This window comes from Physella acuta, unplaced genomic scaffold (assembly GCF_028476545.2).
Source record: "Physella acuta isolate Inbredline_101_S28 unplaced genomic scaffold, ASM2847654v3 ptg000572l, whole genome shotgun sequence".
In the NCBI taxonomy this organism is placed as follows: domain Eukaryota; kingdom Metazoa; phylum Mollusca; class Gastropoda; family Physidae; genus Physella; species Physella acuta.
In genome coordinates, this window is record NW_026732091.1 from 195,820 (window position 1) to 222,500 (window position 26,681).

At 37.2% G+C, this 26,681-nt stretch overlaps 3 protein-coding genes across 3 annotated transcripts in view; 2 read left to right on the forward strand and 1 right to left on the reverse strand.

Annotated features, from left to right (window-relative positions):
* LOC131946838 (ankyrin repeat domain-containing protein 50-like) overlaps positions 1 to 26,681 on the reverse strand; it is a 162,531-nt gene that overhangs the window by 90,492 nt on the left and 45,358 nt on the right. The window lies entirely within an intron of this gene.
* Positions 895 to 2,428, forward strand: LOC131946840 (ficolin-2-like). The gene is made up of 2 exons (XM_059307812.1): positions 895 to 1,009; positions 1,810 to 2,428. Exons 1-2 carry the CDS (start codon positions 895 to 897, stop codon positions 2,406 to 2,408), a joined length of 714 nt encoding a protein of 237 aa, XP_059163795.1. The 3' UTR covers positions 2,409 to 2,428.
* Positions 9,982 to 13,292, forward strand: LOC131946842 (ficolin-1-like). The gene is made up of 4 exons (XM_059307813.1): positions 9,982 to 10,018; positions 10,170 to 10,313; positions 12,490 to 12,888; positions 13,246 to 13,292. The coding sequence occupies exons 1-4, from the start codon at positions 9,982 to 9,984 to the stop codon at positions 13,290 to 13,292; spliced, it is 627 nt and encodes a 208-aa protein (XP_059163796.1).

The window sequence follows — 26,681 nt, forward strand, 5'->3', positions numbered from 1 at the left end:
TATAAAATGTCCTATCTAAAGTAATATTTTCCGCGCTAGTCTATGGACCCTTTTTATGTTCTTTACGTGGGCATTATTTTCTAATCATGCCGACTGACTGACCGACCGACCGACCGATCGAACGACAGACCAACAAAAAAAAAAAAGAAAAAACAAACCAATATTTTTTTTTTTTAATTTCATTAAATGTTTTAATAGAGGGCCTTGTAATTCTTGCCCCATATAATTAGGTCACTCGAATAAAATATAAGGTACTATGTATCAACAATTGCTTTACAATTACTTTTATATAATACCTATCTTAATATTTTTTTTCAATTACTTTTATATAATACCTATCTTAATATTGTTTTTTACATTTATATACTTTTTTTATGTAACAGGTTCCTGGCTAGTCCCGTTGAAAGCGTCACAACAAAATGTTGAGGGGAAAATTTTCTCAAGTGGAAAGTTCTGTAACACAACCAGAAACGTCACGGTCCTGTCTGATGGTTCTATCTCATATACAGACTTCTTGTTTTGCACAGGTGATATGAAGCATCTTGTATTGTCTCTGCTGTTTCTGATGGATTGCAATTAATTTGCACTCTAACATCATTTATTGTATGACACGTGTTTTCACTTCTTATTGATTTCCCACCAATTTACAATGTGTCTTAATTTATATAGACTAATACGTTTTATATAATCGAATCTCTGCGTGGTGTGGTCGGTATACTTAATGTATGCTTAGTTCGAACCCCCCTCCCCCCCTCGCCCCCAGCTATGAGGCTCTATAGCTGGGGACAGCTATTCATCTAGGACAGGGGTCTCCAAACTACGGCCCTCGGGCCGGATGCAGCCTGCAAGGTTCTCTCATCCGGCCCGTGGAGATCTTTTTGTCGACGGGACAAAATGTTCATCAAGGACCTCAATCTGCAGTTTCAGCACCGTTTTTCTCACTTGGATTTAAGGGCAGAAGAAGTGAGACTGTTTCAAAACCCATTTGAAGCCCAGATGAACTATAGCTGTTGGTCACTAAATTGCAAGCAAAAAAAATGACCTAGAGACAAGTTCAAAGAAGGGCGGGTGGGCTTCTTATAAGTTTTTTTTTAAAATAAGTTTGTGCCCAAGGAAAACTTTCCTAATATTAAAACTTTTGCATTGAAGTATCTTTCGAATTTTGGAACAACATACCAGTTGTGAAGAACAATTTGAAAACAAACTTGTACATCGAGTGTGTTGTCGGCAACCGACAGTATTTCTTTCAGACTTTTTTTCTCCAGGGAGGGATGGGGGACATTTGTATATATTCTTTGGGGGGGGGGGGTGGGTGGGGGGGCGGGGGGCTTTTATACCCCTAAGAGATGCCTGAAGAAACTCTGGCCCCCGACCTGATATTTGATAGTTTATACGGCCTTCGGGCTGAAAAGTTTGGAGACCCCTGATCTAGGAGATAAATTCCAAAATTAATTTAATGCTAACACAGCATCAATGGGCGTGTTATCTTCCAGAGTAAAGGTCACCGGCCGGGCTGCAGTAGTTCCTAGATAACTAACAACTGTGTCGTGTTCGTGACCAAACACAAGCCACATAGAAGGATTCATTTGTCTGTGGTCAGGCATGGAGAGGGGGTGGGCGAACCTTACAACACTTAGAACTAGACACATCACTCTCTCTTCGGTGCCTTAACTACTCAAACAGTGTTATGGGATGATTTATATTTTTGGTAGTTGTGTGAACATCTCTCTCAACCCCTCTCTTCACTCATAAAACGCAGCTTAAATGAAATACATAAAAAGCAACATAAATTATTTATTTATTTATCAGGCCAGCACGATCTATGGTTAGGTGTAGTCAGCATTGACCCCCGACCTTTGGTGACCCTAAACTTTGGACTTCAGGTCATGTGTGACACAATGTCAGACGGTGGAGGATGGACCATTTTCCAAAGACGTGTTTCTGGGTCTGTACATTTTTACAGAAACTGGACGGAATATAAAAATGGGTTTGGTGATTTTACTTCAGGTAATTTTTACCTGGGCAATGAGAATATTTATCTTTTTACGTCAAAAAACAAAACAGAACTGAGAGTTGATTTAATCTTCAATGATATACATTATTTCGCCAAGTATTCCAGCTTCAACATTTCAAGTGAAGCAGATGGCTACAGGCTATTTGTTGGTGGTTACACAGGAAATGCCACAGAAGCATTGATTTACCACAAGGCTATGAAATTTACAACATTTGACCGAGACAATGACTATAGCACCGATAATTGTGCACAATATTGGCACGGAGCGTGGTGGTATGATAGCTGCTACTGGTCTAACCTTAACGGTGTATGGGGTGCTACTAATCTAACAGGTATCGTCTGGGACCAGAAGTATAAATCATCATTCAGTGAAATGAAATTTAGATCAGTTTAATATTTCTTAAATTTTAAAGCTGCAACCCTAAGCTATTGTTCGAGGTAACAAAGTATTTGTAATAAATTCACATATAGCTTACTTCTGTGTTTTTGTGTTTTTGTTTAGTTTTTAGCAACACTAGACTACGCTCTATCCTTGGATAGCTGTGGGTTTCGAGTTCATTCATAAACTATCTTTCCCCTCTCGCTCCCGACAGTCAAACATGGTCACACAAAACTGAACAAAAATCTAAAAAGACCTCATACCTCAGCCAATATGCTTTTGTCTTTTTAAAAAACTGAAATACTTTAAAATAAAAACTCAACAAAATAAATCTATAATAGCATTGGTTTCGGTCCAGCAACTTTATAAAAAAAACGTTTCTAACATGCTGTCGACTCGTCTAAGCCTCCAAATACATGTTTACTGAATATATAATCAAGCCAAAGTATGTATTCTAATGTAACCAATTCTATTGCTAAGAAACAAAGATTTATATCAAATGAATTTAATAAAGAAACGCAATTATGTATTGTGTCTGTTTACCTTTTTTTTAACTAATTAATTTAAGTTTGGCCTACTTTTTTCCCACAGATTAAACCTAGTTTATCTACATACAATTATTGTATACTGAACTAATATAACAGTCAAGAGTATTCTAATGAAAATTGATAAAAGAGTTAGGCAACAAAGTCTGCCATGGAAGCCATGTTTCTTGCCAAAATAAGTAAATAAAGTATATATTCTACACTTTTATAATTAAAAAAGTGTTTTTACGAATGGATAAAATAACACATTAATTATCGTCTTTAAATAAAAAAAAATAAACTACTAAAACAGACAAACAAAAACAAAAAAGCTATATTTATGATTTCTAGTAGTACAATGATTTAGTATTTTTTACAGGCCGTAATTGAGGTCATTGAAGTATTTTATATTCAGCTGACTGAAAAATTTATTTATTATTTCATACGTGGTATTCAGACTATGCAGAGGCGTAGCGAGGAAGTCGGGGGGGGGGGGACATTTATCCCCGGGCGCCTTAGGGGGACGCAAAAATGGGTTGGAAAAAGAATTTGAAAGTTTGAAAGGGGGGGGGGGGGTGTAAATCAAAAGTCCAAGGAGGGGGTGCAAATCGAAAACTTGAGGGGGGGGGGGGTTTAAATCGAAAGTTTGAAGGGGGTTGCAAATCGAAAGTTTTGTCCCCGAGTGCCAGGAAGGGTGGCTACGCCTCTGAGACTATCCCTTGTTACTGCATCCTGCTACTAGTTACTGCCTATTTATTACGAGCTAATCATGTCTGTTACTCAGTTTAGGCTGCATTTATTATACATTTAATTTCTTCTACCTATAATAGTTCAAAAGGTTTTCTTCCTGTTGCTTAGTTAACGTGTCAATTGAGTAATTATTTGACTTCCTCTATTCCCGTCCCAAAGTCGTTAGTTCAATGTTCTTACTATTAATATATTAGTATAGCAAACGTTTTAGAATTATCACTTTATATTTGACAGGTAAATCACCTAAGCCTACAAATGTTTTTTTTTTTAATATAGAAATTATAGTTAATGCAGGCTATCAACAAAGCAAATGCTATAACTTTGATACACCAGACAAAATCCTAGCATCAACTGAAAAAAAAATACAGCGATTTAGCTTATGCTGCTAATAAAATATTCATCTAAACGTTTAAATATCGTTGTTGGTCAAGTAAACGTAATATTTTTGAAAAAGAAATAATATTGCATTCTTTCTAAATCGTATCGTTTGTATTAACGTCATGTAGGATGTACAAAATTGGAAAAAAAACCTTAGTCCTTTAGCAAAAAATAACTTTCTTTGATAGACAACAAAAATATTACCTTTCATTAAACAAAATTACATAGGGGGGAAAACATCCCTAGCACCATCTACATTTCAACTCTCTCCATAATCTCCGACCGTTCTCTACCGATACCTATCACCGCTTCAGTGTCATCTGACCGTCAAACGTGGCCGGTCGTTTCCCGAAATTCTATTGGTCTACTTTACTACACTATGCTCTGTTACTGCTATCTTCTGCTAGACCTCTATGAAGTATAACACATGTAGTTCTGCATAAACATTGTAGCGATTTCGGTAACCGGAAGTAGCACTTATTCTACTTAAGTACTGTTTCTGATAGATAGACGATTATTCATAAAATAAGTAAAAATATAATTTTGAGTAATATCCGGTGACCAAGTCGTATTTTCCAATTTGTCAAAAAAAAAAAAAAATATGAATTTATAAAGTATTAATGTTTTGCTCAATTAGACGCGCATTGTTTTCTGTTCACTTGGTGCGCAATTATTTTTATGTACGAGATTATATTCTACTTTTAAGTATGTAACAATTTATAAAAACATAATATCCCAAGTTGTGTTATATAAGAATATTTGAGAAAGTTAAGGGGAGATTACACTCACTTTATATATAGAGCACTGGATTAGAGCAACTATCGATTTCAACGTCTAACTGTACCAAGATCACCGGCGCATGTATATCCCAGTGCATCCGGGCTCCACCTTGAGCAACGTGACGCCTACACAAAGTGAACTGTGGGCTACTATAATCATTCACTGAATCGAACCAGGCGCGCCTTTGTCACCCGTGCATTCTATAGATCCTATGTAAAACAGAACATCAATTTAACATAAGAGCGATATAATATGGAGCAAGTAGAACAAAGCACAATTAGAACAAAGGACCATTAGAACATTGGAACAGTATGACAATTATGACACAGGACCATTTGATTAAGATACTTTCAGATAAGGACACCTGAAAAAAAAACGTTTACAAATATAAAGTATGGCACTAGACACACACACATATGTATATATGTATATATGTATATATGTATATATGTATATATGTATATATGTATATATGTATATATGTATATATGTATATATGTATATATGTATATATGTATATATATATATATATATATATATATATATATATATATATATATATATATATGGTACATTTGGACACATGTCAAGAGGGACACCTGCATAATTTGACACATATTGTCACGGGAACCTGTACAAATGGAAATATATAGTCAAGGATACATTCATATTTATTTATACATGTTTATTGCACGTTTAAATGTATCAAGGAAACACAACTGTGATTTTTAAATTACCCATGCAAGCTACAGTATTATCACAATAATAATTTTATAGCTATTGTAAACCATTCTAGTACTACCATAAACATTTACATTTTTCTTTAATGCATCTTTTATTTTGTTATGAAACCAATAATAAGATGAATACAAGTATTTATTTTTCTTCTTATATCACTATACTATGTAAAACAACAGAGTTATGTTACTTGTAGACGGTAAAAAAAGCTGCATTTTATAAAACATAATACAGATGGATGTTAAATATTAAAACAATTTTTAATTCGATGTGTATTGTTGTAACTAAATATTCGATTAAACATGACGTCAAATATTTTTATTTAATGTAGAGGTCATTAATTCTAACACTCTACTAAAGATATTCTTTAATTAACGACAAATTAGTCATAACGTTTAGAAAACAAAAACGCCAGCAGCACAACGATTTAAACGTGAATTGATGCAACAATTGTAGCTAAGGTAAACTGACATTCTTTAGCAGTTGAAAGATGTTTTATTTACCTTCCAAGCTGAAGGAAAGAAAAAGGTCTAGAACAAGCTATCGGTAAATCGATTATTGATCAATCATACGCCACCCAATCAAGACGTACCAACAAATCCCACCCTCATCCCCCTTTAAGACGACGGTTTACTTTACGGATAAATGAAATATATACCCCTAACCTAGTTACATTATCCAATTTGGATGACTGGTCTTAGTAAATTCTTTTTCTCAAGTAATGGATAGCTACAAATTTTATCTATCTTGAATACACACGTTGTTTAACCATCTTGCGAATTGCTTTGATCCAAGTGAAAAAAATAAGCATAAAATACGCACTCTGCTGTTGTGCTGACAAAAGCGCCTGATTCTATTTGGGAAGTGACTATAAATGACTATCGATAGTCTGATGCACTGTTTAAAATTAACTTAAGCGCCATAGGGCTCACGGTATAGCCCGGGTCGCCGAATTGCCGCGCTTGATTTAATTTAATAAGCGACTATGACGCCCCAACTAATCCATTCCCTATCGCACTGTGTATAAAGACCTACAGGAAAGCCCAGGGCGCTAAATCGAAATCTGCAGACGCTGCAGATTTCGCGCTTTGTTCAATATAATTAAAGATCATTGTTGCCAATGGTGACTTAAGTGTACAGTTTTTTTTTTTTAAAACGAAAGTAATCGATTTTTTATAACGTATATAGAGAAGAATCGAATCGGCAGGGATTCGGGCTTAGTCGAATTTGGGAAATTGTCCATTTAGGCATTCGTCGAATTTGGGCAAGTGTCCATTCTTGAAATCGGCCTTTGTGCAAACGGCATTTGTGTAAATGTATTTCGGGAAAACGACCGGCTCCCAAGCATTGATTTTTTTTCCATAGGGTTTCATTTTTATACCGTTTTATTCATCGAATGGTATCCTTAGTAACTGACCTAGAAAAAACTGAAATCCAAAAAAAAAAAAAGAATTATTTGTTTTAGCCTGTCTAAATACAAGCTTTGCAACTAGTCTATTACGACAACACATTTTTTTTCTAAAAGCGAATGACAATTCAATATTGGTGAACCATGATACCACTTTTTTGACCTTGTCACGTGAACTGTTCTTTATTGGCATCGAAAATTAATCATACATCAATAACAATTGAATCAAGCTGCAATTGTGTTCATATCTATTGACACAATACTGTTTGCTTAGTGAGTATGTAGGCAATGTTTTTGCTATGTCATTAATGAGGACACATACGTGATCAGGCTCTACTCCGTCCCGTGGCTCTACTCTGTCCCGTGGCTCTATTCTGTCCCGTGGCTCTACTCTGTCCCGTGGCTTCACTCTGTCCCGTGGCTCTGTCCCGTGGCTCTACTCTGTCCCGTGGCTCTGTCCCGTGGCTCTACTCTGTCCCGTGGCTCTACTCTGTCCCGTGCCTCTACTTTGTCCCGTGGCTCTACTCTGTCCCGTGGCTCTACTCTGTCCCGTGGCTCTACTCTGTCCTGTGGCTCTACTCTGTCCCGTGGCTCTGTCCCGTGGCTCTACTCTGTCCCGTGGCTCTACTCTGTCCCGTGGCTCTACTCTGTCCCGTGGCTCTGTCCCGTGGCTCTACTCTGTCCCGTGGCTCTACTCTGTCCCGTGGCTCTGTCCCGTGGCTCTGTCCCGTGGCTCTACTCTGTCCCGTGGCTCTACTCTGTCCCGTGGCTCTGTCCCGTGGCTCTGTCCCGTGGCTCTACTCTGTCCCGTGGCTCTACTCTGTCCCGTGGCTCTACTCTGTCCCGTGGCTCTACTCTGTCCCGTGGCTCTACTCTGTCCCGTGGCTCTACTCTGTCTCGTGGCTCTACTCTGTCCCGTGGCTCTACTCTGTCCCGTGGCTCTACTCTGTCCCGTGGCTCTACTCTGTCCCGTTGCTCTACTCTGTCCCGTGGCTCTACTCTGTCCCGTGGCTCTACTCTGTCATGTGGCTCTACTCTGTCCCGTGGCTCTACTCTTTCCCGTGGCTCTGTCCCGTGGCTCTACTCTGTCATGTGGCTCTACTCTGTCCCGTGGCTCTACTCTTTCCCGTGGCTCTACTCTTTCCCGTTGCTCTACTCTGTCCCGTGGCTCTACTCTGTCCCGTGGCTCTACTCTGTCATGTGGCTCTACTCTGTCCCGTGGCTCTACTCTTTCCCGTGGCTCTGTCCCGTGGCTCTACTCTGTCCTATAGCTTTACTCTGTCCCGTTGTTCTTTTCTGCCCGATAATGTTAACAATATGGCTACTCTGGTTTTTTACATTATATGATTGCCTGCAGCCAACTTTATAAAACATGACATGCCCAATAATCAACAGTCTACACTCTTCTCAGAATATATACATTCAACATAAAGCAGCACTTACACGTTAACTAAATATTTTTGTGTCGCGAGGCAACTTGGTCAATATTCAATATGAATTGCCATTTTTTAACTTAAATACAGACAAATGTATATCAAGTGTAACCCGATGAGCACTTTTTTGTATTTGCAATTTAAAACTATAATTCAACGATCTGTATAGATTAGTCATTATTATAATAATTGATTGTGCAAGTGCTGTTTTATAAAAGGAGAAAACTAATCAAAAAATGTTTTAACATTTGACATATACCGTCCACAGACTAGGAGTATTTAGACAATTTAGTCGACGTTTTACTTCTTGATGAGATGTAAAATTTGTATGTGCACCAGCCGTATATCACATTAATTTATTAATGCACTAGCAGTATTCTACGTTAATTTAATGAGTGCACGACCCGTATGTAAGATGTTGTTGCATAAATTTAAAATTACTTTATAAACAGGTAAGAGTTACAAGTCTTAAAACAGTACAAGTTTTGGAAGGATTGTAGACCAGCTACACAATGTGGGTCGTAGTCTTTACGGTAATCCAGTGTATCCTCTTACAAGGTTGGTTATGTTTGTTTTAAATGTGTTTTAGATCTTCGTTGGCCCATACCAAACATGGTAAAAAATGCAATGTATATGTGTGGAGAACGCAAATGTACTCTAAAATAAGTGTTCTTTTCTTATAGAACAAACTAAAACTTACATAAAAATAATTTTTGATTTTCAAAATTAATACACGTAAATTAATAAACTTTCTTTTGAAGGTTAAATATAGCCTATTAGTAACGAGGATGCATTTCCGTAACGCAGAACAGTTTCAAATGTTTACTCCTTCAGTGATCTAGGCACGATAAAAAATTATGCAGGCCCTTCATATTAAGTTGACTTAAGGCTTGTATAAAAATCCAGTCTTGTAAACGAACTCGAGTCATGCAGATTAGCGAGTTTGTGCATTACCTTCCAACAATACAATTTCAAACTTTACATTTTTTCTTCGCTTAAAGCCCAGTCAATAGACCCAATACAACTCTCCCAGTATAAATCTGTTGATGACACAAACGTGACCACACTGCCCATCAATGTAGAGTTTGACCAAGTCAGCCTTTTGTCCTGCGCCCATCTTTGTTCAAGTTCCGACAAAACGTGCTACAGCTACATATACAACGAAACCACAAGACATTGTAGTTTGGGTGAGTTCACATGTTTTAAATGTTTAGGTTTTAAAAAGCTCTTAATGTCCTGAGATGACAACCAGAGGAATTATGGACCGACATCAACTGTCACGTTTTAGCAAATAAATCATAGATCATTGTAATTACAAAAGTTTGGCGCAGAAATTAAAAAAAATACCTGTGTAACTTGTTTTGAAGCTGTAGCTCAACCTATAACCAACACTAACACATAACCACAATTCTATTTTGTTTTAAAGGAAACCAGTGATACAAGATGTGTTATGATTAACTGCACCTTTTTCTACACCTAGTGGGAAATGTCAATTTACAACGTGTTAGCCGAATACAACTTTAATTCTTTGTAGAGGCGTGTGACTAGATGTGATAGTTCGGGAATCGGAATTAACAATGTCTGTGTTTGGGTTATCGTCACAACTAATGCTTTGTAGATGACCAAATCCATCACCCTTAAATGAGAAAAGCGGTCTACACTGTTGTGAATAAAAATCAGATTTTAGTGAATATATACTTACAACTATTTGATAGCTAATTCCTAATCTTAATAGTAACTGTATAAATTTTGTTTAATGTAACAGGTTCCTGGCTGGTCCCGCTGAAAGCTTCACAACAAAAAGTTCAGGGAAAAATTTTCTCAAGTGGAAAGTTCTGTAACACAACCAGAAACATCACGGTCCTGTCTGATGGTTCCATATCAGATACAGACTTGAAGTTGTGTACAGGTGAAGTAAAGTTATATGGTTTCTGCCATTTCTTATACATTTTATTGTACGCGATTTATGGTTATGTGTTGCATGTGATAAGCCACTACTTGTTTATTGGCAACACATTTTATAAACCCAATGTTTTGGTTAGGATGACTTAATGACCTCCTAAATTAGCGCATGTTTTCCTTTTTTACTTTCTTATTGATGGTTGAATGAACATCCCAGCACTTCTCTTTGCCCTAAATCGTACGCTTAAAAAGTGCCAAATAATAGGGAAATCCGTCCGTTGTATCATACTTGTTTTTTTTACAAATCCTGATGTGGATTTGAATGGCAGGCGTTGACCATCGTTTATTGCATATGATGAGTCACCATACGTTTAGTGGTATATCAACATTTCCCAAACCCCGTTTCTTTAGCGTTGGTCACCTATTATTTTATTTAGACATTCATTCTATAGGCAAAAACTACAACTAGCTGCAAACCCATGTTCCGTCAAGGTGAAACTCTTAAAAATAAAAACAAATTGGGAACACTTCAAAAACAAGCTCAAACAAAAACGCAAACGCAAACGCAAACAAAAGCAATAACGCAAACGCAAACTTAACACAAACTTAAACATAAACTCAAACACAAGCACAAAATCAGACACTACGCAAACACAACACAAACACAAAAAACAAAAAATAAACGCAAATGCAAATACAAAAGCGAACGGAAACCCAAACACAAAGCAAACACAGACACAAACATAAATGTTAACACAAATAAAAAAAATCAAACACAAACACAGACAAAAAGCAAACACAAACACAAGCTCAATCAAAATGCAAAAGCAAACACAAAAATAATTGCTAACTAAAATACAAACATGAACTCAAAAGAAAACGCAAGCGCATCTACAAACGTAAACTCAAACACAATGCTAATATAAATGCAAACACAAACACAAGCGCAAACACATAAAAACACAATCTCAAACCGCAATCATATATACACACGCACACACTAACGCAAACATAAACACAATCGTAATGCAATAAAAAAATAGAAACTCAAATGCAAAAGAAAAACAAGAGCAACACGCAAAAACAGTAAAAACTCAAACTCTAATTCAAATGCAATACCGAAACACAAACGCTAACGCAAAAAAAACACGCAAATACTAAGACATTTGAAAAAAATGCAAAAGCAAAAGAAAACACAAATGCAAATGCCACAGCCGACACAAACTCAAAAACAAACCCAAACGCTTTTTTAACTGGGCGTGAATTATAAAAAAAATTCTAGGACATCCGCGCAATTTGCATTTATACTTGTTAAACTTAAATAGCAATATCTAGAGTAAGTTGAATGTTTTTTTAATTACATCCCCTGGCAGAATTTTATATCTTTTAATGAATTAGTTGGTTTTTTACTCTACTTTAACAAAATGTATCATTTATTTATCTGAATATAAGCGAAAACATTATTTGACAATGATTTGTTTAATATGGTTTAGCAATGAGCGTGTATTGAATATTATCTACACGTTCTTTTTTTATGTATGCCCACCCATACATCCTTGCTCTCTTAAAACATTAAGTAAACGAGCTGACCCGCACAGTAAGCATACGCCGCTATTTAGTTGTTTTATTTTCTACTTTTCAGAAATATATAATTCGTTAATTTGACACTACCCTCCCTCCGACCCTAACCCTGTCCCGGTGAAAGCTGCCGTCCGTGGTGACAGTATAAAGACTTCAATTAAAAGATCAAACAGAACATCTTACCTCCCCCTAGTTTAAAATCGCTTAAAAGTTCAATTATGTGCCCCTAATAGCCGTCAGTAATTCGACCCGACTCTACGATTATAAACATTCGGGGTGAACCACAGCTCAACAGACTGGTAGCAAAATGGCCTGTTACGCACGCATTAAGAGCGATATAGAGGGCGTGAGGAGAGCTAGAAAATCGTATTGCATCGTCTTGTTCATGACCCAAATGATATATATATATATATATATATATATATATATATATATATATATATATATATATATATATATATATATATATATATATATATATATATATATATATATATATATATATATATATATATATATATATATATATATATATATATATATATATATATATATATATATAGTTATATATAAGCAAAATAAATAGTTTATTCTTTTAACAGGCAATCTAGATCCCTGCTTAGGAGTAAATAGCAGTGCCCCCCAACCTTTAGTTATCCTAACATCTGAACTTCAGGTCATGTGTGACACAGTGTCAGACGGTGGAGGATGGACCATTTTCCAAAGACGTGTTTCTGGGACTGTAGATTTTTACAGGAATTGGACAGAATATAAAAATGGGTTTGGTGATTTTAGTTCAGGTAATTTTTACCTGGGCAATGAAATCATTTATCTCTTAACGTCAAACCGCCAAACAGAACTGAGAGTGGATATGACCTTCAGTGGCACAAATTATTTCGCAAAATATTCCAGCTTCAATATTTCTAGCGAGACAGACGGCTACAGGCTACATGTTGGAGGCTACACAGGAAATGCCGGGGACAGGCTAGCAGTCCACAATGGTATGAGGTTTTCTACGTTTGACCGCGATAATGACAACTCGAGCATTAACTGTGCAGTTTCCTCTCGCGGAGCGTGGTGGTTTGGAAATTGTAGGAACTGTCATCTAAACGCTATTTGGGGTACACTCGATTTATACTGGAATCCCAGATCTAATGCGACATTCAGTGAAATGAAATTCAGATCAGTTTAATATCAGTATGAATTTCAATTTTCGTTTGCTAAATTAATCATGTTGTTTATTTATCTGTATCGAATATAAAATATTTTATAAGCTTTCATTTATGTTGTCACAATTGTATGTTTTACATTATTTTATCTTAAAGGAAAAATATAATAACAATATGGGTTGTATTAAGAATACCGCGACCTTGGTGGAATGGTGGACTGGAGGTATCGCAGTTAAAGTATATTATTGCTACTTGGTAGACGTGATTAGTGTAGGTGTGGGGGCATTTACCGCTCGTAAGATGCTTTTAATGTTTCAAATTGGAGGTGGTGTGCTGTTGGTCGACACGAGTCTACCTAACTCGGGACAGTTGATTGGTTGCCTAGTAGAGGGTCAGTTGATTGGTTGTCCAGTAGAGGTACAGTTGATTGGTTGCCCAGTAGAGGGACAGTTGATTGGTTGCCTAGTAGAGGGACAGTTGATTTGTTGCCCAGTAGAGGGACAGTTGATTGGTTGCCCAGTAGAGGGACAGTTGATTGGTTGCCCAGTAGAGGGACAGTTGATTGGTTGCCCAGTAGAGGGACAGTTGATTGGTTGCCCAGTAGAGGGACAGTTGATTGGTTGCCCAGTAAAGGGACAGTTGATTGGTTGCCCAGTAGAGGGACAGTTGATTGGTTGCCCAGTAAAGGGACAGTTGATTGGTTGCCCAGTAGAGGGACAGTTGATTGGTTGCCCAGTAGAGGGACAGTTGATTGGTTGCCCAGTAGAGGGACAGTTGATTGGTTGCCCAGTAGAGGGACAGTTTGCACAATAAATCAGGATATTCCCCGTCCACGTGGCCATGTCATCAAAAGCAGATGGACACACCATTTAAACATTGCCATCTACATTTGTTTAAAGGAGTGCACTACACGTAGACCACTATAATCTATCATGAAACCGAAACAGTTGGGTATTGCGTTACTTAGACCGGCGCCCATTGATAGCCTCGAGACTTTTTATTCGATCGATGTGTGATTATTTTTTTTAAAACCACTGTGTTTACAGGTCCACACTTTCAAAGTGCCATGGATTTTGTATTGCCTTTCGCTTTGATGAGCGCTGATGTGATGTTTAATTAATTTTGTTCGGTTTGATAAACCAGTTAATGTTATGTGATTTTCGTTCTTGTTTTATTACAAGTTCATGTGATAATTGATTGAAAATTGGTTTTATTCAATGCTCATGAACACACAGCTTTATTGTTTTCTGACGTATATTTAAATTCTTAAACTAAATTTGATGTTTTGTGTTTTGTATTTTTTAACTAAATTTCATGTGTTATAATTTCTATTCTTAAACTATCCTTGATGGTTTATAACCTCTATTCTTTAACTAACCTTGACATTTTATATGTTATATACTTTATTTAAGCGTAATATTTCAAACTTATTATACTTTAACTAAGCTAGATGTTTTAAACTATATATTTTAACTGAGCTTGATGTAACTTCTACAAAGACACTGTTACAGATCTACAGCTAGTGTTTCAAACAATCGTCGGTGAGATAAAACTTCAGCCGAAAGAGAAATCATAGATCGTCATCTGCTAGACAAAGCCATCTTATAACGCCATCTGATAAAGTAAAGACATTATAGATAGTCATTTATAAATAGAAATCATAGATCGTCTTTTGCTAAACGCAATACAAATGTATTCAAACCTATCGGTTTGTGTTACAAGAATAGAGTATTTATCCAAATATAATTGAAGTTTTAAAATACAAGTAAAGCCAATGGATTGAATACAAATGTATATGTTACGGTCAAAGTCCGAAGTCGGCCAATGCGCGCATTCGCCAATATCGCCTCCTATTGATCGGTCAAAGCCCAAAACTTATCTTGATATCTACTTTAGGCCGGCCAAACCGCGGACTGGCCAGGGTCGACAGGCCAGAGTCTAAATTGGCTATATAAACGAGATTTAACTTAAAATATACACTTGTAGAGACAAAATCAAATTCACTACAATAATCAATTATTCTGGAAAAAAAAATCTGTTTGAGCTTTACAATAAAATTAAATTAGTGTGTTTTAGATTCAATGATGTTACATTATTTTTTTAAATGTCCGTTCTCAACACTCATCTGTCACGTACGGCACACCTTGTGGGTAAATACAACAAGAAAAATGGGAGTGTGGGTAAATTGGGTACGCATAGAACATTCAACACAAAAACATATTAAATTATGTAGAATGTTTTGTGTTCAAACAAATTGTATAGATAAAATTGACACCTTTTCAAACATACCATAGTAATAAACATATATACATATATACTTGAATTTACAAAGGTATACCTTCTTTAGTACTAGTTTTGCTTTTTCATAAACTTAGGTGTTGTTTTTGTGTATTCCAGATTTTCAGAAATAAAAGAAAATTAAATAATTGAATGTAGTTGTAACGTTAACCTATCTATCAGCCAAATAGAAGGAGAACGTCCCCGGATTCTTTTTTCGGGGTCATATGCAAATACCTTACGGCCTAAGTGGATGAACACTTAACACAACGACCCACTAGGGCTCGGATTTAATGTCTAGGGAAGCTAGTGATACTATTGTAATTAACACTCATCCAATCTACATACGACCTTTTAATCAGCGAACACAGTTGTGGCAGAACACAAAGATGAACTAGATAAAATATTTAATGTATAAAATATCAAAAACCCAACTTACAAAATGCAGGAAAAAACACTATCACAGATTTCTACACTGTCTAATAATAGCCACAGGCCACACAACACTGTTGTAGCTTCAGGAATTACTTAGCGACAAGTAATATTAAACTAGAAGACTAAATCAACTTAAGAAAGCGTAGCACACACAGGACTTAAGTTCTCTCACGTTCAAATGGTCAGAATCTATTGCCGGACAATATGGACGGCTGCCTGATCAAGGTAAAACTGCCTGCGACAAGTCTCAAATGGAGACTCACAGATCACTCAAGGCCACTTGAGCTACTGTTATCGTGCTGGTTGTGTTTCCTATGGTGTGACACTTTACGTGGTTCTAACCACTAGGCCACTAGTGGTGTTCCTAACCACTATGCCACACTACTCGGCAGCAAGCCGAGTTTCTAAGCCACTAGACCACTAGGCACCATAGACTCTACTCAGTTTCTCACCGAGTATTCGAACCTCGGCCGCCGCCGTGACGCGCCGAGATCTTAGCCATTGAGCTATGGGGTAGTCATCTGATCAGAATCATTCAATCAGATTTTAATGGAAAATTTCTATGTCTCAAACACCTTAATAAGTCAGTGGAAAAACCCCAGGTGTTACACCATCATTCCATATAAGGAATTATACAATGTCAAAATAAAAATGACTCGACCTAAGTAGGTCACATCCCCTCCCTTTTTGGAAGTGACAGATAGGTTCCACAAAAACATACATAAGGAACCAATCTGGCAATGAAATAACAAAAATGTTTTACAAATGTAGGCAATCAAAATCATAATACCAGATGAAAATATCCCTGAACATAAAAGGGAAGTAACTCCAACTTTTACAATTGGTGAAAGGGGAGTAACCCTTCAAAAAGTAATTATACATCAAAATTCCTCAAGAAAGGGTATTACAATTTTTCCATGAGAATATTAAAAGTGGTAAACCCGCCAGGGTAAGACCTTTATTTCAATGACTAGCTACAATATCAATTGAGTCATATGAGACATATTATTATAAAAGATTACATATAATCAAAAACCACCTTTAATTAAGGTTCACCTGAAAATAAACAAAATATTCAACAGGATTGGAATTTTGAAAAAAATTCAAAACTCACACCACTCATTTTCATATGAGTGACACTCAAACAAAACCTGTTTATGGTCCTAATGAACCACAAAGCATGTCACATGATCAATGTGTACAACAAGATCCTACATCCCTGACAAACAATCAGCCACAACATTATCACTACCCTTAATGTGTGAAATTTCCAGATTAAAATTTTGGAAATATAAGCACCATCTCAATATTCTTTGATTTGTCTGTCCTAACTTAGAGGTAAATTTCAGGGGATCATGGTCAGAAAACACTCTGACTGGATTGGTTGAAGAAGAGACATAGACTTCAAAATGTTGTAATGATAAAACCAAAGCTAAAGCTTCTTTTTCAATAGTACAGTAAGAGGTTCAGCAATAGCTGAAAAGTTTTGACAGAACCGTCTATAGTAACCAGCCATCCCAAGGAACTTTTTGATCTCTTTACAATTTTTGGGAGGTGGTAACCTTACAATAGCATCTACTTTAGCTTCAATGGGCCGAACTTGGTTCGTTCCCACTTGATAACCCAAATAGGTAATTGAAGCTTTACAGAAATCACTTTTATGTAAGTTTACAGTAAAATTAACTTCAGACAATTTTCTAAAAAGGTTAGTCAATTGAACAATATGTTCTTCAAAAGTATTAGAAAATACAACTATATCATCTATGTAGGCCTCACATTGGTCTATGTCAGCAATGACAGAGTTAATGACTCTCTGGAAAGTTTGACCAGCATTTCGCATACCAAAGGGCATACGTTTGTATCTATAAAAACCATTAGGGGTTACAAAAGCAGATATTTCTTTTGCACGGTCAGATAAGGGGATTTGCCAGTATCCTGAAAGTAAATCAATTTTGGAAATTATCTTAGCTTGACCAACTTTATCAATAACGTCCTCTATCCGAGGTAAGGGATAGGAATCAGCTTTGGTGAGCGCATTCACTTTCCTAAAGTCGGTCACAAACCTGAAAGATCCACCGTCTTTCGGGACTAGGAGACATGGGGAACTCCAGTTGCTGAAACTGGGCTCAATGATATCATTCTTGAGCATATAATCAATTTCATCTTTTATCAAAGCAGCTTTTTCCGGGTTAACTCTATAGGGGTGTTGTTTAATGGGTTTTGCGTCACCAACGTCTACATCATGAGGTGGAACCTTCGCTTCTTTGGGGACATCCCCAAAAATAGAGGGAAATGTCTCAAATAACTGAGACAATCTATGGCTTTCCTCTGTGGACAAATGCATAAGGTGGACATTCAAATTATCTAAAAAGGAAGAATTTACCAATTTTGGGGGTTTCAATTTATCATGTATCACATCATCAGAAACATTTGAACATACAGGTAAAGTAATTTTAGCTGTGGATTGAAAATTGTTACAATTATCATAATATTTTTTCAGTGAGTTGACATGATACACTGTCTGTTTCTTTCTTCTGTCGGGCGTATTGACAACATAGTTCAAATCACTTAATTTTGAATGCACAGTAAAAGGTCCACAATATCTCAAGGATAACGCATTGTCCAGATTAGGCACTAGCACAAGAACTTTGTCGCCTGGATTGAATGTTCGTTTACAAGAACTCTTATCATACAGTCCTTTCATTCTCACTTGGGCCCTCCTTAAGTTCTTGTGAGCCATTTCGCACACGGCTTTCAGTCGAACGTGAAAATCGTCGAAGTTTTCCACTGGATGATCACTGGTACCTGTCCAACGTTCGTGTATCAGCTTCAGGGGGCCACGGACAGAATGTCCAAACACAAGTTGAAAAGGCGAGTAGCCTAAAGAGTCCTGGACACAGTCCCTCGCGGCGAAAATAATCCAAGGAACAGACTCATCCCATTGGGTGTTACTGTTAGCGAATGTCCTTAGCATGGTTTTGAGGGTTTGGTGGAACCTCTCAAGTACGCCTTGAGACTGAGGGTGGTAGGCTGAGCTGGTGATGTGGGTAACGCCTAGCTTGGCTAGCGCTTCCTGAAAATGGTGACTGGCGAAGTTGCTGCCTTGATCTGTTTGCACGATTCTAGGTAATCCAAAGGTAGTGAAGAACCGGGTCATGGCTCTGACTACAGTCTTTGCCTTAATGTTCCGTAAGGGAATCGCCTCGGGAAAACGGGTACTTGAACACATAAAGGTAAGTAGGTACTCGTTGCCCGCCTTGGTTTTAGGCAAGGGACCTACACAGTCCATGACGATTTTAGAAAAAGGTTCTTCTAATACAGGAATCGGACTCAAAGGGGCCTTAGGAATTGTCTGGTTTGGCTTTCCGGCCAACTGACAGTTCGTGCAACTTCTACAGTAACGCGACACATCTTTTCTCATTTTGGGCCAAAAGAACAGTTCTTTGATCTTCGCCGTCGTTTTAGTGACACCTGGGTGCGCTGACATTGGATGGTCATGTGCCAGCTTAAGTATTTCATGCCGATAAGGTGGAGGGACCCACAGCTGGTTTTTACCCAACCATGGTTCGGCTGGTGGGGCATTCACTGGTATAGCGCGACGAAAGAAGAGGCCGTTCTCGGAGAAATATTCTCCATCGTCAGACGATAGAGATTTTTCGACCGTTGCCTTGAGTTCCGCGTCGACTTGTTGGGCTTTAATGATGTCGTCCTGAGATATCCTCAGGGGTAAGCCCAGACTTGTGTTTTCAGGAAGCATAGACTCCAGTTTGGGAGTCGAATTTCTTGACGATGATGGTAGGTGTGGTTCAGACGTTGTGTCAGCCAATTGTTTGGTCTGGCTTCTTGTCACCGCACATGCAGGATACAGTTCATAATCATTATCTGGAACTGTTGACAAAGGGTCTGAAACCGTACAGGGGTATACTTTGCTTCCCGCAAGGTCATTCCCTAGAAGTAGGTGTACTCCTGGGACTGGAATACTATCTATCACACCTAAAATGACCTCACCTTCGACGAGATGATGTTTCAGGGCAAACTTGTGTAGAGGGACGACAGTAGATTTTGTCCCCACTCCCTGGATAATGGAAATCCTTCCGGTGTTCGTCTCTGGTGTAATGTCCATTGAACTTTTCAAAAGGAGTGACTGTGACGCTCCTGTGTCTCTTAGAACGGTGATATTCTTCTGAGACAACGGATCTCCTGGTTTGCTAATGATGGCTTCGGCAATAAAAGATGAAAAGTCAACTTTTCTCGATCCCTCGAGATCGGTAGACTCGGCAGAAACTGGATGGTGGCGAGAACAGTCAAAATGTGACTGCACATAATGTGTGGAGACTTGACTACCTTCTTGCGGACACTTAGGATTAGAGTCCTTTTGAATTCTAGAGTTCATAGTTGAACTGGCTGCTTGAGGGGATAGAGCATAGTGCGCATAAGTACGCACCACCTCTCTGTTATTCTGAAGACGTTTGTAACAGTCTTTGACATGATGACCAGGCCTTTTGCAGAACTGGCATACTGCTCGACGATTGAGAGTTGATCTTGGTTTCTCTCTGGACTGTAATGCCTTCACGTGTTGGCCAACAGGAGGATTGCTGCCGAAAAGGGGAAGCACGGGGTTGAGGCGGTTTCCTGACACTGGTGGTTTCTTATGCACCAACATATATGTGTCAGCCGACTCAGCAGCCTTCTGGATGTCAGTTATCTTGTTATCCAGAATGTGTAGTCGTATCTCTTCAGGCAGGGACGATAGGAATTCTTCCCTTAGGATAAGTGACCTGAGTTTCTCAAACTCAGAAACTTCCTCAGAGTGTAGCCACCTTGAAAATATTTTCTCCTTTTCAAAGAGAAATTCCACATATGATTGTGTGGGTAACTTGCGGAGTGTTCGGAATTTTGTCCGATAGGCCTCGGGCGTCAGTGCGTAGGCCTTTAAAATGGCAGTCTTGACCAAACTATAGTTATTTTGAACGTCGTGAGAGAGTGCCTGGTATGTTTTTGCAGCTTTCCCAGTAAGGACAGAGCTCAATAAAGCAGTAATGGAAGTTTCGGGCCATTCACATGTCTTCGCTAAACTCTCAAACGAGTTAAAGAAAACGACCAAATCTGTTTCATCAAATTTAGGAACTAATTTCCCAAATTTGGCAATCACTTGCCCTACCGACAACTTTTTTGGATCTACCGGAGAAGTGACATCACTAACTTGACCAAACTCTAATTCCAACCTCCTCTTATCTAAAGAAATTTTAGCCTCTAACTCCTGTTTCTCTAGAGCAACTTTCTCCTTCTCTAGAGCACTTTTAGTTTCAAACTCCTTTTCTTTTAATAGAAGCTCCCTCTCTTCTATAGATTTCTCCTCGCGGAGCAACACACTAGCTAACAAACTTTCGTCAAATACTCCTTCATTAATGAAATGAACAACAATTTTATCTCTCAACACCTCTGACTTCTGCGTAACAGAATAATCCAATTTCAATTCCTTAACAACACTAACCAAAACTTTTCTACTCAACTTTTCGACCTCTTCAAAAGTAGGATTAGCCAAAAAAGACTCCATAACACTAACTTGAAAATCACAACAAGCCTAGATCCTTTAAATTAATACACAGCGTTGGGCCGTGTACTCGACCTCTAAATGTAGGACGACACGTCTGCTTATTTGACCTAGATAACTCTAGCCTAAGCGCGCGTTGTAAGACCACGGCGCTACACTGGATAAAAAAACAACTAGATCAGACTAAACTTAGTGTTTAACTGACAACCAACAACTGGAACGACAGATTAAATCTCGGCGAGACCCCACTTTGTAACGTTAACCTATCTATCAGCCAAATAGAAGGAGAACGTCCCCGGATTCTTTTTTCGGGGTCATATGCAAATACCTTACGGCCTAAGTGGATGAACACTTAACACAACGACCCACTAGGGCTCGGATTTAATGTCTAGGGAAGCTAGTGATACTATTGTAATTAACACTCATCCAATCTACATACGACCTTTTAATCAGCGAACACAGTTGTGGCAGAACACAAAGATGAACTAGATAAAATATTTAATGTATAAAATATCAAAAACCCAACTTACAAAATGCAGGAAAAAACACTATCACAGATTTCTACACTGTCTAATAATAGCCACAGGCCACACAACACTGTTGTAGCTTCAGGAATTACTTAGCGACAAGTAATATTAAACTAGAAGACTAAATCAACTTAAGAAAGCGTAGCACACACAGGACTTAAGTTCTCTCACGTTCAAATGGTCAGAATCTATTGCCGGACAATATGGACGGCTGCCTGATCAAGGTAAAACTGCCTGCGACAAGTCTCAAATGGAGACTCACAGATCACTCAAGGCCACTTGAGCTACTGTTATCGTGCTGGTTGTGTTTCCTATGGTGTGACACTTTACGTGGTTCTAACCACTAGGCCACTAGTGGTGTTCCTAACCACTATGCCACACTACTCGGCAGCAAGCCGAGTTTCTAAGCCACTAGACCACTAGGCACCATAGACTCTACTCAGTTTCTCACCGAGTATTCGAACCTCGGCCGCCGCCGTGACGCGCCGAGATCTTAGCCATTGAGCTATGGGGTAGTCATCTGATCAGAATCATTCAATCAGATTTTAATGGAAAATTTCTATGTCTCAAACACCTTAATAAGTCAGTGGAAAAACCCCAGGTGTTACACCATCATTCCATATAAGGAATTATACAATGTCAAAATAAAAATGACTCGACCTAAGTAGGTCACATAGTGAACTTAAAAAAAAATATTTTGATTATTTATTCATAAGAGTTTTAAAATAGATGAGAAAATATTGTCTTACGTCTTAGACGATTTAATATGGAAATAATTATTTTGTGTTTTTTGGATATCATAAATTTGAACGGTTGTATAAAACTAACGAGATGTTGTTTTTATACGTTTTTTAATCAATTGGTATATTTTTTTAAATTTATGTAATAAAAATATGTATTTACAAAGACAATACATGTTGGCTTAAACATTTTTTAGTTCAGGTAAATTTTACCTGGGCAATGAGAACATTTATCTCTTAACATCAAACCTTCAAACAGAACTGAGAGTGGATATGGTCTTTAGTGGGACAAAATTATTTCGCCAAGTATTCCAGCTTCAACATTTCTAGCGAGGCAGATGGCTACAGGCTATATGTTGGAGGCTACACAGGAAATGCCGGGGGCTGGCTCTCTTCACACAATGGCATGATGTTTACAACATTTGACCGTGATAATGACATATCGACTATGATGTTTACAACATTTGACCGTGATAATGACATATCGACTATGATGTTTACAACATTTGACCGTGATAATGACATATCGACTATGATGTTTACAACATTTGACCGTGATAATGACATATCGACTATGATGTTTACAACATTTGACCGTGATAATGACATATCGACTATGATGTTTACAACATTTGACCGTGATAATGACATATCGACTATGATGTTTACAACATTTGACCGTGATAATGACATATCGACTATGATGTTTACAACATTTGACCGTGATAATGACATATCGACTATGATGTTTACAACATTTGACCGTGATAATGACATATCGACTATGATGTTTACAACATTTGACCGGGATAATGACATATCGACTATGATGTTTACAACATTTGACCGTGATAATGACATATCGACTATGATGTTTACAACATTTGACCGTGATAATGACATATCGACTATGATGTTTACAACATTTGACCGTGATAATGACATATCGACTATGATGTTTACAACATTTGACCGTGATAATGACATATCGACTATGATGTTTACAACATTTGACCGTGATAATGACATATCGACTATGATGTTTACAACATTTGACCGTGATAATGACATATCGACTATGATGTTTACAACATTTGACCGTGATAATGACATATCGACTATGATGTTTACAACATTTGACCGTGATAATGACATATCGACTATGATGTTTACAACATTTGACCGTGATAATGACATATCGACTATGATGTTTACAACATTTGACCGTGATAATGACATATCGACTATGATGTTTACAACATTTGACCGTGATAATGACATATCGACTATGATGTTTACAACATTTGACCGTGATAATGACATATCGACTATGATGTTTACAACATTTGACCGTGATAATGACATATCGACTATGATGTTTACAACATTTGACCGTGATAATGACATATCGACTATGATGTTTACAACATTTGACCGTGATAATGACATATCGACTATGATGTTTACAACATTTGACCGTGATAATGACATATCGACTATGATGTTTACAACATTTGACCGTGATAATGACATATCGACTATGATGTTTACAACATTTGACCGGGATAATGACATATCGACTATGATGTTTACAACATTTGACCGTGATAATGACATATCGACTATGATGTTTACAACATTTGACCGGGATAATGACATATCGACTATGATGTTTACAACATTTGACCGGGATAATGACATATCGACTATGATGTTTACAACATTTGACCGTGATAATGACATATCGACTATGATGTTTACAACATTTGACCGTGATAATGACATATCGACTATGATGTTTACAACATTTGACCGTGATAATGACATATCGACTATGATGTTTACAACATTTGACCGTGATAATGACATATCGACTATGATGTTTACAACATTTGACCGGGATAATGACATATCGACTATGATGTTTACAACATTTGACCGTGATAATGACATATCGACTATGATGTTTACAACATTTGACCGTGATAATGACATATCGACTATGATGTTTACAACATTTGACCGTGATAATGACATATCGACTATGATGTTTACAACATTTGACCGGGATAATGACATATCGACTATGATGTTTACAACATTTGACCGTGATAATGACATATCGACTATGATGTTTACAACATTTGACCGTGATAATGACATATCGACTGTGCTGTTTACAACATTTGACCGTGATAATGACATATCGACTATGATGTTTACAACATTTGACCGTGATAATGACATATCGACTATGATGTTTACAACATTTGACCGGGATAATGACATATCGACTATGATGTTTACAACATTTGACCGTGATAATGACATATCGACTATGATGTTTACAACATTTGACCGTGATAATGACATATCGACTATGATGTTTACAACATTTGACCGTGATAATGACATATCGACTATGATGTTTACAACATTTGACCGGGATAATGACATATCGACTATGATGTTTACAACATTTGACCGGGATAATGACATATCGACTATGATGTTTACAACATTTGACCGTGATAATGACATATCGACTATGATGTTTACAACATTTGACCGTGATAATGACAAATCGACTATGATGTTTACAACATTTGACCGTGATAATGACATATCGACTATGATGTTTACAACATTTGACCGTGATAATGACATATCGACTATGATGTTTACAACATTTGACCGTGATAATGACATATCGACTATGATGTTTACAACATTTGACCGTGATAATGACATATCGACTATGATGTTTACAACATTTGACCGTGATAATGACAAATCGACTATGATGTTTACAACATTTGACCGTGATAATGACATATCGACTATGATGTTTACAACATTTGACCGCGATAATGACATATCGACTATGATGTTTACAACATTTGACCGTGATAATGACATATCGACTATGATGTTTACAACATTTGACCGTGATAATGACATATCGACTATGATGTTTACAACATTTGACCGTGATAATGACATATCGACTATGATGTTTACAACATTTGACCGTGATAATGACATATCGACTATGATGTTTACAACATTTGACCGTGATAATGACATATCGACTATGATGTTTACAACATTTGACCGTGATAATGACATATCGACTATGATGTTTACAACATTTGACCGTGATAATGACAAATCGACTATGATGTTTACAACATTTGACCGTGATAATGACATATCGACTATGATGTTTACAACATTTGACCGTGATAATGACATATCGACTATGATGTTTACAACATTTGACCGTGATAATGACATATCGACTATGATGTTTACAACATTTGACCGTGATAATGACATATCGACTATGATGTTTACAACATTTGACCGTGATAATGACATATCGACTATGATGTTTACAACATTTGACCGTGATAATGACATATCGACTATGATGTTTACAACATTTGACCGTGATAATGACATATCGACTATGATGTTTACAACATTTGACCGGGATAATGACATATCGACTATGATGTTTACAACATTTGACCGTGATAATGACATATCGACTATGATGTTTACAACATTTGACCGTGATAATGACATATCGACTATGATGTTTACAACATTTGACCGTGATAATGACATATCGACTATGATGTTTACAACATTTGACCGGGATAATGACATATCGACTATGATGTTTACAACATTTGACCGTGATAATGACATATCGACTATGATGTTTACAACATTTGACCGTGATAATGACATATCGACTGTGCTGTTTACAACATTTGACCGTGATAATGACATATCGACTATGATGTTTACAACATTTGACCGTGATAATGACATATCGACTATGATGTTTACAACATTTGACCGGGATAATGACATATCGACTATGATGTTTACAACATTTGACCGTGATAATGACATATCGACTATGATGTTTACAACATTTGACCGTGATAATGACATATCGACTATGATGTTTACAACATTTGACCGTGATAATGACATATCGACTATGATGTTTACAACATTTGACCGGGATAATGACATATCGACTATGATGTTTACAACATTTGACCGGGATAATGA

Bases quoted from the DNA above. Each gene is read 5' to 3' on its own strand.
- LOC131946840 (XM_059307812.1), top strand. From the start codon at position 895: ATGTTCATCAAGGACCTCAATCTGCAGTTTCAGCACCGTTTTTCTCAC. The intron at 1,010-1,809 runs GTTGGTCACTAA...TTTATTTATCAG, and splicing joins AGCCCAGATGAACTATAGCT to GCCAGCACGATCTATGGTTA.
- LOC131946842 (XM_059307813.1), top strand. From the start codon at position 9,982: ATGTCTGTGTTTGGGTTATCGTCACAACTAATGCTTT. The intron at 10,019-10,169 runs GTAGATGACCAA...TTAATGTAACAG, and splicing joins ATCGTCACAACTAATGCTTT to GTTCCTGGCTGGTCCCGCTG. The intron at 12,889-13,245 runs GTATGAGGTTTT...GGTTGTATTAAG, and splicing joins CAGGCTAGCAGTCCACAATG to AATACCGCGACCTTGGTGGA.